Source organism: Pristis pectinata, chromosome 39 (assembly GCF_009764475.1).
Source record: "Pristis pectinata isolate sPriPec2 chromosome 39, sPriPec2.1.pri, whole genome shotgun sequence".
NCBI classification, from domain to species: domain Eukaryota; kingdom Metazoa; phylum Chordata; class Chondrichthyes; order Rhinopristiformes; family Pristidae; genus Pristis; species Pristis pectinata.
The window spans coordinates 1,633,541-1,648,040 of NC_067442.1; the positions used below are offsets into that span (position 1 = coordinate 1,633,541).

Genomic DNA, 14,500 nt, shown 5'->3' on the forward strand with positions numbered 1-14,500 from the left:
AGTTGCCAGACCTTGGCCCACTTCCCCCGTTGATCCACAGACCCTCAGGTAACCTTGGTCAGAGAGGCAAGAGGTTCCCCAGAAGCTGGAATCTGGAGCAACCCACGCAGACACAAAATGCTGGAGGAACTCAGCGGGTCAGGCAGCATCTGTGTGTGTGTGTGTGTGTGGGGGGGGGGGGGGGGGTGGTCTCAACCTGAAACATCGTCTATCCATTTCCCTCCATAGACGCTGCCTGACCTGCTGAGTTCCTGAGAGACTTTGTGTGTTGTTCTAACCTCAGACAGCCCCCTTAACTGTGCATCACACTAACCAGGTCACCTGCACTTGTATCCAACCCCACCAACGAGTTACTTCTGGTCTGAGCAACTGTTGATGTGCCAATGTTAAGTCTTGGAACTTCTGTGATTAGTTGTTTTGGAACTTTGATGTATGAAGTAAACTTTTTAACTTTAAAAAAATGTGGCCAAGTAGGAATGGGCAAAGTGAAAGGAGGTTGGGCCAGGGTCCGATCTCCCCGGCTCTGCCGCCCCCCCCCCCCCAAGCAGTAGGGAGGGGACCGGGACCGGGACGGGACCCCGGAAACTTCCGAGCAGCACACACGGGCGGGGCGGGGCTCGAAAACCCAAACTGTCAGCGCGGAGTTCACCCGGTTACAGATGACGTCACGCCTGCTCTCGGCCATGCCATTGGCTGAAGGAAGAGGGACCATTAACTCTTAGTGTGGTCTCAGGTTCAGAGCAATGAATTATATATGGGGCATAATGATTAAATTACAGACCAACGTCTGTGTTTCGCTGTGTCACCGCTCTTGTGTCGGTGTGTGTGAGACTGTACCTTTGGGTGCCTTAGTGTCTGAGTCTTTCTCTGCCTGTCTGTGGGACTACCGTTGTTTGTGTGATTTTACCTTAGTGTGTGTGTGTGTGACTGCACATTTTTGTGTGTGTTTTACCTGTGTGTGTGTGAGAGAGAGAGAGTACCTGTATCAGTGTGTGTGAGAGAGAAACTACCTGTGTGTGAGAGAGAGAGACTGTACCTGTGTATGTGAGGGAGAGACTGTACCTGTGCGTGTGTGAGGGAGAGGGAGAGACTGTACCTGTGCGTGTGTGAGGGAGAGGGAGAGACTGTACCTGTGCGTGTGTGAGGGAGAGGGAGAGACTGTACCTGTGCGTGTGTGAGGGAGAGACTGTACCTGTGCGTGTGTGAGGGAGAGACTGTACCTGTGTGTGTGAGAGAGAGAGGGAGACACTATACCTGTGTTTGTGTGAGAGAGAGGGAGAGACTGTACCTGTGCGTGTGTGTGTGAGAGAGGGAGAGACTGTACCTGTGTTTGTGTGAGGGAGAGGGAGAGGGAGAGACTGTACCTGTGTTTGTGTGAGGGAGAGGGAGAGAGACTGTGCCTTTGTGTGTAGGACGAAGGGTGGGTGTAGGCAGGGTGTAGTACAAGTTGAGCGACCCGGAAGAGAGCAGAATAAAGTGGTCTCCGCCTCCGGACGTCCCGAGAGAGAGAGAGGAGCTCCGCTCAGCTGCTCGAAGGTTTGCTGCGACCGATACGGGACCCGGCAAGAGAGGACGATGGCGGCGCTTCTCTGGGCTATTGTGGGGGCTGCCCTCAGCCTGCAGCCCGTCCTGGGCGGTGAGTACACTCGGCCCCTCCGTCCTCGCCCCGCTCCTGCCTTGCGTTGCGTCCTCCAAGGGCAGGAAGTCTCTCCAGAGAGGGGGTCCCCTACTCCCCTCCCGGTCTCTGTGACCCCCTCCCGGTCTGTGACCCCCTCTCTCCCCTACACCCCTCCCCGTCTCTGTGACCCCCCTCCCTCCCCTACTCCCCTCCCGGTCTGTGACCCCCCCTCCCTCCCCCACACCCTTCCCCGTCTCTGTGACCCCCTCCCTCCCCCACACCCCTCCCCGCCTCTGTGACCCCCTCCCGGTCTGTGACCCCCTCTCTCCCCTACACCCCTCCCGGTCTGTGACCCCCTCCCTCCCCCACACCCCTCCGACCCCCACAACTGAATGCCAGGCACTGTGACATCTGCCGGCTGATAAAGGCAGTTGATCCGTGAAGTGAAAACTTCACAACAACAGGACCTGTTTGTGTTTGAAACCAGGAAGTCTGTTATTAGCTCCTGTAGACTTTGTTCCTTCCCAGACATCTGCAGACCCTCTCCCCTCTCCTCCTTAACCCTTCGCTATCCAACCGAGCTGTGGGTTGCTTGTCCCACCAACACCCCATGGGGATGTATTGAGATTGGGAAACAGGACACCATTAATGGCAGGACCCTTAACATTGTTGATGTACAGAGGGATCCTGGGGTCCAAGTCCACAGCTCCCTGAAAGTGGCCGCACAGGTCGACAGGGCAGTGAGGAAGGCGTACGGCGCGTTGGCCTTCATCGGTCGGGGCGTCGAGTACAAGAGTCGGGAAGTCGGTAGGTCAAATATGTTGGCGGAATATAGTCTTAGTGGTAGGACTCTTGGCAGTGTGGAGGATCAGAGGGATCTTGGGGTCCATAGGACGCTCAAAGCGGCTGTGCAAGTTGACACTGTGGTTAAGAAGGCATACGGTGTATTGTCCTTCATCAATCGGGGAATTGAATTTAGGAGCTGGGAGGTAATGTTGCAGCTATATAGGTCCCTGGTCAGACCCCACTTGGAGTACTGTGCTCAGTTCTGGTCACCTCACTACAGGAAAGATGTGGAAGCCATAGAGAGGGTGCAGAGGAGATTTACAAGGATGCTGCCTGGATTGGGGAGCATGCCTTATGAAAGCAGGTTGAGGGAACTCGGCCTTTTCTCCTTGGAGAGATGGAGGATGAGGGGGGACCTGATAGAGGTGTATAAGATGATGAGAGGCATTGATCATGTGGATAGTCAGAGGCTTTTCCCCAGGGCTGAAATGGTGGCCACAAGAGGACACAGGTTTAAGGTGCTGGGGAGTAGGTACAGAGGAGATGTCAGGGGTAAGTTTTCTACTCAGAGAGTGGTGAGTGAGTGGAACGGGCTGCCGGCAACGGTGGTGGAGGCGGATACGATAGGGTCTTTCAAGAGACTGTTGGATAGGTACAGGGAGCTTAGAAAAATAGAGGGCTATGGGTAAGCCTAGTAATTTCTAGGGTAGGGACATGTTCGGCACAGCTTTGTGGGCTGAAGGGCCTGAATTGTGCTGTAATTGTTCTATGTTCTGTGTTGCAGCTGTATAAAACTCGGGTCAGGCCGCACTTGGAGTATTGTGTGCTGTTCTGGTCACCCCGTTACAGGAAGGGTGTGGGGGTTTTGGAGAGGGTGCAGGAGAGGTTCACCAGGATGCTATTAAATCTCTTTTCCCCCCCCCCCCCCCACCTTAAACCTGTGCCCTCTGGTTCTTGATTCCCCAACCCTGGGGGAAAAGACTGTGCGCATTCACCCTATCGATGCCCCTCGTGGTTTTATACACCTCTGTAAGGTCACCCCTCAGTCTCCTACGCTCCAGTGAATAAAGTCCAAACCTGCCCAACCTCTCTCCATAACTCAGTCCCTTGAGTCCTGGCAACATCCTTGTAAATCTCCCTCTGCGCTCTTTCCAGCTTAATGGCATCTTTCCTACAGCAGGGCAACCAGAACTGAACGCAGTTCTCCAAGTGCGGCCTCACCAACATCCTGTACACTGCGACATCACGTCCCGACTCCTGTACTCAGTGCCCTGACCGATGAAGGCCAGTGTGCTGAACGCCTTCTTCACCGCCCTGTTTACCTGTGACGCCGCTCTCAGGGAACCGTGTACCTGTACCCCGGGGTCCCTCTGTTCTACAACACTCCCCGGGGACCTGCCGTTCATGTACAAGCCCCCCCCCCCCGGTTTGACTTCCCAAAACGCAACACTGCGCATTTATCCGAATTAAACTCCATCTGCCACACCTCGGCCCGCTTCCCCAGCTGATCGAGATCCCCCTGTAAATCCTGATGACTGTCTTCACTGTGAATGACACCACCAATTTTAATGTCCATTGCAAACTCATTGACCGTGCCTTGTACATTCTCCTCCAAATAGTTCATTATATTTCAGTGTTTACTCCAGTTTTTTCAGTTATCTGTGTGGGTGTGGTGGGATTCAAACTCGCTGTCTCCCTGTCAGTGGTCTGCCACTGTGGCTTCCCTTGCCCCTGTCCCACAGAAATGCGTGTGAGGGCACTGTGTCTCTGACCGGGCATCTGGTTGCGGTTCCATTGCAGAGAGTTTGGAGGTAGTGGTGAAAGATCCAAGCGACCTGATTGTGGTGGGCAGCGATGTGACCCTCCAGTGCCTGCCTACTGGGCTCAACCTGTCCTCCTGCAAGTTCCAGATGTACCACAAGGTGGGCCGTGCGCAGAACCAGCGCAATGGGGGAGATGAGTTGTCTTGTCATGGGGGGACGCTGATGTGGAGGGAGTTCAGGGGCGGCGGTGGGTGTAGAGATTGGGACGGTACGGAGGGAGCGTCACCTTGTGTCTGACCCCGGGAGTGTGTGACGGGACGGTGCGGAGGGAGCCTCACCCTGTGTCTGACCCCAGGAGTGTGTGATGGGATGGTGCAGAGGGAGCTTCACCCTGTGTCTGACCCCGGGAGTGTGTGACGGGACGGTGCGGAGGGAGCCTCACCCTGTGTCTGACCCCGGGAGTGTGTGACGGGACGGTGCGGGGGGAGCCTCACCCTGTGTCTGACCCCGGGAGTGTGTGATGGGACGGTGCGGAGGGAGCCTCACCCTGTGTCTGACCCCGGGAGTGTGTGATGGGACGGTGCGGAGGGAGCTTCACCCTGTGTCTGACCCCGGGAGTGTGTGATGGGACGGTGCGGAGGGAGCTTCACCCTGTGTCTGACCCCGGGAGTGTGTGATGGGACGGTGCGGAGGGAGCTTCACCCTGTGTCTGACCCCGGGAGTGTGTGATGGGACGGTGCGGAGGGAGCTTTAGTTCAGCACTAACCTGGGTAACTGTGGCCTTTCCTCTCCAGTGGATTAGATCGTGGATCAACATCGACACCACAACCACGTTCCGTTGCTGGTTTTACAACTTCAACGTCAGCAGGGTGAACGGCGAGCTCCTGCTGCAGGTGAAAGGCATTTACAAATGGCACACTGGTCCCTACCGCTGTGTGTCCAACGGGAGCGAGGGGGAGATCGTGTCTGACAGCATCACCATCCCTTTACAGTGTAGGTGTCTCTGCAGAGTCCTCGATACTAACCTCGGTTCTCGTCTGTTCCCCTCCCCTTACCCCCTCTCCCCTTCCCCCCTCCCCTCCCTCTTTCCCCCTCCCCCTCTTCCCTTTTCTTTCCCCTTCCCCATCCCCTCCCTTCCCCCACCCCCTTTTCCCCCTCACCCCTTTCCCCCCTCACCCACCCTCTCTCTCCACTCCCCCCCCACCCCCCCCCCCCGCTTCCCACTTAAATTCCCCCCCCCCCCGGACCCCATTCCCCGCTCCCGTTAAACCCACCGGGACCCTGGTTCCCGCTCCCGTTAAACCCACCGGGACCCTGGTTCCCGCTCCCGTTAAACCCACCGGGACCCTGGTTCCCGCTCCCGTTAAACCCACCGGGACCCTGGTTCCCGCTCCCGTTAAACCCACCGGGACCCTGGTTCCCGCTCCCGTTAAACCCACCGGGACCCCGTTCCCTGCTCCCGTATAAACCCACCGGGACCCCGGTTCCCGCTCCCGTATAAACCCACCGGGACCCCGGTTCCCGCTCCCGTATAAACCCACCGGGACCCTGGTTCCCGCTCCCGTATAAACCCACCGGGACCCTGGTTCCCGCTCCCGTATAAACCCACCGGGACCCTGGTTCCCGCTCCCGTATAAACCCACCGGGACCCTGGTTCCCGCTCCCGTATAAACCCACCGGGACCCTGGTTCCCGCTCCCGTATAAACCCACCGGGACCCTGGTTCCCGCTCCCGTATAAACCCACCGGGACCCTGGTTCCCGCTCCCGTATAAACCCACCGGGACCCTGGTTCCCGCTCCCGTATAAACCCACCGGGACCCCGTTCCCTGCTCCCGTTAAACCCACCGGGACCCTGGTTCCCGCTCCCGTATAAACCCACCGGGACCCCATTCCCCACTCCCGTTAAACCCACCGGGACCCCGGTTCCCGCTCCCTCTAAGCTCCAGGGTTGCATTGGGTAATTTTTGTGAATGTGAAACAAAACATTCAGAAAAGGTTTCATGTCTCATGTGAAACACAAAGTGAATGAGCTGGTGTGGGAACTCCTGGTGTCAGTGGTACTGGTTATTCATTCATCACGGATAACACTCACCCCAGAAAATGAGGAAGTCCAACAAGAGAAAATCCCGCTGTCACTCACTGACATTCCCCCACGTGATTGTCACTGAATCTCCCACTCGCAACACCCTAGGGGTTCCCAATCCCTCTGGTGAGTCACTCCCCTCCAAACTCCCTAAAGCCTATCACCATCTACGAAGTAGCAGCCAGGAGTGTGACGGGACACTCCCCACCTCCCTGGGTGGGGTCAGTCCATGCACTCCACATCTGCCACATTACCTGTCCCCTGTCTACACGTCAGGAGTGTGACGGGACACTCCCCACTTCCCTGGGTGGGGTTAGTCCATGCACTCCACATCCGCCACATCACCTGTCCCCCACCTACACGTCAGGAGTGTGACGGGACACCCCCCACCTCCCTGGGTGAGGGTGGCTCCAGCAACTCTTGAGAAGCTCGACCCCACCCAGGACACAGCAGCCCACTCGATCGGCACCCCCCCACCCCCGTTCACCCACCCCACCACCCACACACAGCAGCGGCAGTGCGTACCATCTACAGGACGCACTGCAGCAACTCACCGAGACCCCTCAGACGGCACCTTCCAAACCCACCGCCTCTCCCGGCTGGAGGGACAAGGGCAGCAAAATCCCGGGGAGCACCCCCTCCCCCGGGAGTCGCCCTCCCAGACACATGCTTAGAACATGGAACACGGAACAGTCCAGCACAGGAACAGGCCCTTGGGCCCACGACGTTGTGCTGAACTAATTAAACTGGTAATTAAATGCCCAACTAAACGAAACCCCTTCTGCCTGCACACGGTCCGTCTCCCTCCATTCCCTGCACATCCCTGTGTCTGTCTAACAGCCTCTTAAACCCCTCGATCGTATCTGCCTCCACCCCCACCCCTGGCAGCACATTCCAGGCACCCACCGCTCTCTGTGTAAAAAATCTTGCCCCACACATCTCCTTTGAACTTTCCCCCCTCTCACCTTAGGTATTAGACATTTCCACCCTGGGGAAAAGATCCCAGCTGTCTACTCTATCTGTGCCTCTCATAATCTGATAAACCTCTATCAGGTCTCCCCAACAACCCAAGTTTGTCCAACCTCTCCTTATAGCTCATGGCCTCTATCCAGGCAGCGTCCTGGTGAACCTCTCCTGCACCCTCTCCAAAGCCCCCACACCCTTCCTGTAACAGGGCGACCAGAACTGAACATAAAACAACAAAATCAATACTTGGGAACATATCGCCCATTCCTTCACCATCGCTGGGCAGGGAATCCCGGGAACTCTCTCCCTAACGGCACTGTGGGTGTACCCACACTTCAGGGTATTTCAAGAACACAGCTCACCACCACCTTCTCATGGGACTAAGTCCGCAAATCCCTGGAATGACTCAAAAAAACCTTCCAATCCGGCATCAGTAAAGTGCCCAGGATTAAAGATCAACTGCGAAACAATGTGTTGAACCCGTCTTATGGTCAGACAGGTCTGTGGTGTGCTGGTTCCCATTTTTTTTATTATTAGATAAAAACACTACGAAAGGACAACCAGTGTCAAAATACTACAACTTGTACAGAAAAGAGAGAAAACAAACTGAGCATCTACAAAACTCTGGTTAGACCACACTTGGAGTACTGTGTCCAGTTCTGGTCGCCTCATTATAGGAAGGATGTGGAGGTGTTGGAAAGGGTGCAGAGGTGATTTACCAGGATGCTGCCTGGATTAGAAAGTATGGATTATGAGGAGAGACTAAGGGAGCTGGGGCTGTTCTCGTTGGAGAGAAGGAGGATGAGGGGAGACATGATAGAGGTGTACAAAATATTAAGAGGAATAGATAGGGTGGACAGCCAGCGCCTCTTTCCCAGGGCACCAATGCTCAATACAAGAGGGCATGGCTTTAAAGTAATGGGTGGGAAGTTCAAGGGAGATATCAGAGGGAGGTTTTTTACCCAGAGAGTGGTTGGGGCATGGAATGCGCTGCCTGGGGTGGTGGTGGAGGCAGGTACATTGGTCAAATTCAAGGGATTACTGGATAAGCATATGGAGGAATTTAAAATAGAGGGATATGTGGGAGGAAGGGGTTAGATAGTCTTAGGCGAGGTTTAAAGGTTGGCACAATGTTGTGGGCCGAAGGGCCTGTATTGTGCTGTACTGTTCGATGGTTCTATGATTACTACAGCAATAACACTAACTAACACCCGCTGAACGCACCACACAACACTTCAGAGAATCGCATTCTCACTGTCCACGACACACGCGATCCCCTGAGGGGCCCACCGAGCGTGGAACTCACCCAGGGTGCCTGCGGACACCGCGCGATCCCTCTCCGACACCTGCCCGCGGACGTAAGCCCGGAAGACAAGCAGACAGGTGGACCAGCCGGAACTCTCAGCTGCCCGCTGCCAGGACCCATGGATGGCCAGCTTGACCAGGCCCAGCAGAAGACCCACCAGGAGATCCTCTGCACGAACCGCGCCCCCCCCCCCCCACCCCCGCCGCACCGGGTGACCGTGCTGGTCCCCATGAGTCACCCTGACTCTTTCTGCTCTTGTCTCAGACCTTAATGACGTCTCCATCACTGAGCCAGGCAGCCACTTCAGCCACTACACCAGGAGCCCACGGGTCATCCGGGTCATGAAGGGCAAGAGCCTGGAGGTGACGTGCTCAGCCAGCTCCTCGCAGCCCCCACTTTTCCAGTGGAAGCGACAGGTAGGCAGGGGCAGGACATCCGGCTGGGAACTCACGGAGAATCCAACTTCCAGCCTGTGAGGAGGGAGCTTCACCCTGTGTCTGACCGCGGGAGTGTGTGATGGGACGGTGCGGAGGGAGCTTCACCCTGCGTCTGACCGCGGGAGTGTGTGATGGGACAGTGCGGAGGGAGCCTCACCCTGTGTCTGACCCCGGGAGTGTGTGACGGGACGGTGCGGAGGGAGCTTCACCCTGTGTCTGACCCTGGGAGTGTGTGATGGGACGGTGCAGAGGGAGCTTCACCCTGTGTCTGACCACAGGAGTGTGTGACGGGACGGTGCGGAGGGAGCTTCACCCTGTGTCTGACCACGGGAGTGTGTGACGGGACGGTGCGGAGGGAGCTTCACCCTGTGTCTGACCCCGGGAGTGTGTGATGGGTCTGATTCCGATGATCTATAACTAGAATTAAGGATCACTGATTACCGGGTTCCAATCGCGGTGCATTCCCTCTCTTTACAGGACAGTGAATGGATTTATCCAAACAGTTCTCTGCGGATTGAGGAGGTCACTGCCAAGGATGGAGGGACCTACACGTGTAAAGCCACTCACCCCTCCATCCCCACCCTGACCCAGTGCAGGTCTGTTCTCATCGAAGTGGTGGAAGGTGAGTCTGCCTTCAGCACAGCCCTGTGTTCCGTGTCCCTCCCTCTGTCCCGTGTCCCACCCGGTCCCAGATGTGCCCCACCCTGTGTCCTGTGTCCCAGATGTGTGTCCCTCCCTCTGTCCCATGTCCCACCCTGTGTCCCAGATGTGTGTCCCTCCCTGTCCCGTTTCCCACCATCCCAGATGTGTCCCAGACGTGTCCCAGACCTGTCCCAGATGTGTGTCCCACCCCGTGTCCCAGACCTGTCCCAGATGTGTGTCCCACCCTGTCCTGTGTCCCAGATCTGTCCCAGATGTGTGTCCTGCAGCCCCCTTGACCTCAGCACCGTAGACGTAGACAGGAGCGTGTGCACTGCCCCCCGTCCTGAAGTCAGCGACCAGCTCCTCTGGTTTGCTGAATCTGAAGGAGAGGCCATGCTCACTCCCAAGGCTCCTGTTTAATCCCCTCGCACCCACAAACTTTTCTCTCCTTCTGCCCTCAGAACCCCTCAGTTCCTTGCAGCTGAACGAGATGAATTTGATCTTGGCCATCGTTCTGCCGGCCGGAGTCCTCCTGCTGACTGCAGTCGGGATCGCTACCTACATGTATCGGGCTCGAAAGGACAAATGGAAGAAAACGAAGTTTCTGTGAGTTTTATTCTTGGAAATTATAGATCAGTTACAGACATGGGCAGGGAAACAGCAGATGAAGTTTAGTCCGGGCGAGTGTGAGGTGTCGCATTTTGGGAGGTCAGATGTAAGGAGACAGGATACAGTTAATGGCGGGACCCTCAACGGTGGTGGTGTACAGGGGGATCCTGGGGTCCAAGTCCACAGCTCCCTGAAAGTGGCCGCACAGGTCAACAGGGCGGTGAGGAAGGCGTACGGCGCGCTGGCCTTCATCGGTCGGGGCGTCGAGTACAAGAGTCGGGAAGTCACGTTGCAGCTGTATAAAACTCTGGTCAGGCCGCACTTGGAGTATTGTGTGCAGTTCTAGTCGCCCTGTTACAGGAATGGTGCGGGGGCTTTGGAGAGGGTGCGGGAGAGGTTCACCAGGACGCTGCCTGGATTAGAGGCCATGAGCTATAAGGAGAGGTCGGACAAACTTGGGTTGTTCTCTCTGGAGCGACGGAGGCTGAGGGGAGACCTGATAGAGGTTTATCAGATTATGAGAGGCGCAGATAGAGTAGACAGCCGGGATCTTTTCCCCAGAGCGGAGATGTCCAATACCAGAGGGTATGCATTTAAGGTGAGAGGGGGAAAGTTCAAAGGAGATGTGCGGGGCAAGTGTTTTACACAGAGAGCGGTGGGTGCCTGGAATGTGCTGCCAGGGGTGGGGGTGGAGGCAGATACGATCGAGGGGTTTAAGAGGCTGTTAGACAGACATGTGGATGTGCAGGGAATGGAGGGAGACGGACCATGTGCAGCAGAAGGGATTTAGTTGAATTCGGCATCGTGTTCAGCACAGACACGATGGGCCGAAGGGCCTGTTCTTGCGCTGGACCGTCCTGCACTGGATATTACGGTTCTACAGGTGAGGCCACAGCTGGAGTACAGCGAAAAATCAAGGAAATTAACTGCAGGCGTCCCAGACGCTGCGGGGACGGGACAGGGGGAGATGTTTCCCCCAGCGGAAGAGTCTCGATCCAGGGGGCAGTCACAGGGTCGGGAGGGGTGGTCATTTCCCACTGGGGTGGGGGGGGGTGGGGACCTGGCAGAGGGTGTGTGGGGGGAGGGCGATCGCGGGAATTCTCAGGGTGTGGTTGAGGGGAGCTGGTGGGGGGAGAACGGGATGGATGTGTGAAGGGGTCGGCACGGATTCGATGGGCCGAAGGGCCAGTCTGGCGCTGGGTGACTGGTGACCACTCTCTCCAGACTGCTTCCCCCCCCCCAACCCTGAGCCTGCACCCTCTGGACTTAGACCCCCCCTCCCACGTGGAGAGGTTTCCCCATTCCCCACCCTCTCTCTCCCCCCCCCCCACATTGTTGTCTGCCTCTGTCAGGACCCCCCTCGGGTCCCCCCCCCTCAGATCCAGGGAGAACAGACCCAGCCTCTCCCTGTCTCTCCCTGAATGTCCATCCCAGGCCAATGTCCTGGGGAGTCCCCTCTGCGCCCTCTCCAGTGCAGTCACCTCCTCCCCCCAGTGTGGGGCCCACGACCATGCGCAGTCCTCCCGCTGGGGGTCTGACCAACGTCGTGTGAAGCTGTCCCAGGACCTCCCTGCTCTTGTACTCTGTGCCCCGGCTGACAATGGCAGGAGTCCCGCACGCCTTCCTCACCTCATCTCCCGGCCCTGCCCCCCTCGAGGATCCTTAGACCTGCACTCCCTCTGTCCCTTGGCACCCCCCAGGGCCCTACCGCTCGAGGTGTGCCTCTGACCCTTGTTGGATCTCCCAAACGTCTCACCTCAGGATTGAACTTCATCTGCCTCCGCTCTGCCCCAGTTTACATAGAAACATAGAAATCCTGCAGCACGATTCAGGCCCTTCGGCCCACAAAGCTGTGCCGAACATGTCCCTACCCTAGAAATTACTAGGCTTACCCATCGCCCTCAGCTCCATGTACCTATCCAACAGTCTCTATCGTATCTGCCTCCACCACCGTTGCCGGCAGCCCATTCCCCTCACTCACCACTCTCTGAGTAAAAAACTTACCCCTGACATCTCCTCTGTACCTACTCCCCAGCACCTTAAACCTGTGTCCTCTTGTGGCCACCATTTCAGCCCTGGGGAAAAGCCTCTGACTATCCACACGATCAATACCTCTCATCATCTTATACACCTCTATCAGGTCACCTCTCATCCTCTGTCGCTCCAAGGAGAAAAGGCCGAGTTCCCTCATAAGGCATGCTCCCCAATCCAGGCAGCATCCTTGTAAATCTCCTCTGCACCCTCTCTATGGCTTCCACATCCTTCCCGTAGTGAGGCGACCAGAACTGAGCACAGTTTAGACACGTGGAGTTTACTCTGTACCCCACCACCCCCTGCCCTTCCCTCCCTTCCCTACCCACTCAACCCCACCCCCTCGATCCTGTCGGGACTGGGAGTTGGCCGGGAGTGTTTGTTGAAGCTCTGGTCTCTCGTTCCTTCACGCAGCGACGACGAGGTTGTGAAGACTCCGATCTGGAAGGGCGGCTCCTTCCGCTCTCCCGTCACCGTGTCGGACTCTGTCCCCCTGGTCATGTGAGGAGGTAGGTCTCGGCTCTAGGCACCCCCTCCCCCTCACCAAATCACTGCTACTGCCACTCCTCAATCAACCCTCCCACCATCGGCAAGCTACTCCTGACCCACCTCCGGCATGAGCCTAGGCGGTGGGATATTCGGCAATGGAAGGCATTGCCCAGGAGCTCAGTCCCCTCCCTGGAGGGGGGCAATGGTTGGAGTCGAGAATCTGGGCAGAACAGCTGAGGTCTCTCCTCAATTTTCGGTTGAGGTTCTTTACTTTGGGGTCAAATGTAGATGCAGAGAGGTCAGGTTCAAGGTAATTGTCACTGTTTAAATGCCATGAAGACTGGCTCTCTACAGCACGGTCGTTACCGACATGGCAGACATAAGTTAACCTAAACTTCAATTAACATGAATTATACAGACCTTACACAACAGAATAAACACCAGTGCAAGACTGAGAGAGAACAAAAGGATATAAGAGTCCGAGGCAGTGTTGGGGTTTTCAGGTGGGTTCAGGAACCTGAGGGCAGTGGGGAAGAAGCTGTTGGTGAACCCTGAGGTGTGGGGTCTTCAGGCTCCTGTACCTCCTGCCTGAAGGCAGCATGGAGAAGGGGGCACGGCCCGGATGGTGGGGGGATCTTTGATGACGGACGTTGCCTTCTTGAGGCAGCACCTGCTGTAGATACTCCCGATGGTGGGGAGGGATGTGCCCGTGATGTATTGGGCTGAGTTCACCACTCTGCAGCTTCTCACGTTCCTGCGCATTCGAATTGCCGTCCCAGACCCTGATGCAACCAGTCAGGACACTTCCAACGGGACATCTGTAGAAGGTTGTTGGAGTATTCGGATATCTACAATTATTGCCTGAATCTGATTTAAGTTCTACCCAAATAATAACAGTACGTATTTTTCACTGCAGGATTCCCTTGATGTCTAACCCGTCATCTGAAGAATTAAACTTTCCTCCTCCTTTGTAATGTTTTGGACGCGGGATAAGTGATGGATTTTCTGGATTATCTAAACTTCAACGACTCAGTGTTTTTCTCTGCTGTGAGCTATATTGGTGGTGGATGGGGTGAAGGAATTGATTTTTTATTATTCTGTCTTAAATGAAAGTTTATTACTACTCTTGTTCATATATAGAAAAATTGATCAAATAGACGAAGGAAAGGAAGGGTTTTAGAATAACTTATTGGGATTACGATGGTTTAATGTTCCCCTGAGCAGCCACCGTAAGGGAGAACAGCACAGCCTGTTGGACGGGATGAGTTCCTGTGGTGTTTGAGTCCACTAACTCTTTCACGGCTTGACGGGAAAGTTTGTGGGGAAGGTTTGGGTGCTTTAGCAACTGTAGAAAGTACAAGGGCTGAGGGCAGGCGATTTGAGGCACTCCCTGCAGATCCGTGGAGGTTGAAAGGCTCGGACTTTTCCTGAATTAATCCCCTATTTTCTGTCGGATATGCTTCCTAGTGATTGCAGATCAATATAATATTGTGCTTTAATTAATTAGTTCTAGGATACTTTAATGGACGTTTTTACATTAGTGAGTCATTGGGTTGGGTGTGGTCCCTTTAATTAAAGGGGCAGGCACACGGTGACCGGTGTAGTTCTTTGCTCCGCCACCAGAAGGTGATGTTGGGCGGGGCGGAGCTACTGCCACCCAGAGGCGGAGCAATGTAACTGCACTTTAAAAAAAATTAACTTGATCCACTTTGCCGGTTACTCCTTTGGGAGCGTTAATGAATAAAGTGCTTGGTGTGTGGAGTAAATGA

The 14,500-nt window shown here is 55.7% G+C and overlaps 1 protein-coding gene across 1 annotated transcript; it reads left to right on the plus strand.

Annotated features, from left to right (window-relative positions):
• Positions 1-782: 782 nt before the first annotated feature.
• On the plus strand, positions 783-14,500 carry si:ch211-79k12.1 (uncharacterized protein LOC568891 homolog). The gene is made up of 8 exons (XM_052045537.1): positions 783-1,636; positions 4,205-4,326; positions 4,962-5,160; positions 8,788-8,939; positions 9,438-9,582; positions 10,064-10,208; positions 12,657-12,751; positions 13,648-14,500. Exons 1-7 carry the CDS (start codon positions 1,576-1,578, stop codon positions 12,745-12,747), a joined length of 915 nt encoding a protein of 304 aa, XP_051901497.1. The 5' UTR covers positions 783-1,575; the 3' UTR covers positions 12,748-12,751; positions 13,648-14,500.

Coding starts and splice junctions, on each gene's coding strand:
- si:ch211-79k12.1 (XM_052045537.1), top strand. CDS start 1,576: ATGGCGGCGCTTCTCTGGGCTATTGTGGGGGCTGCCCTCAGCCTGCAG. Junction 5,161..8,787: donor CATCACCATCCCTTTACAGT/GTAGGTGTCTCT, acceptor CTCTTGTCTCAG/ACCTTAATGACGTCTCCATC. Junction 9,583..10,063: donor TCTCATCGAAGTGGTGGAAG/GTGAGTCTGCCT, acceptor TTCTGCCCTCAG/AACCCCTCAGTTCCTTGCAG.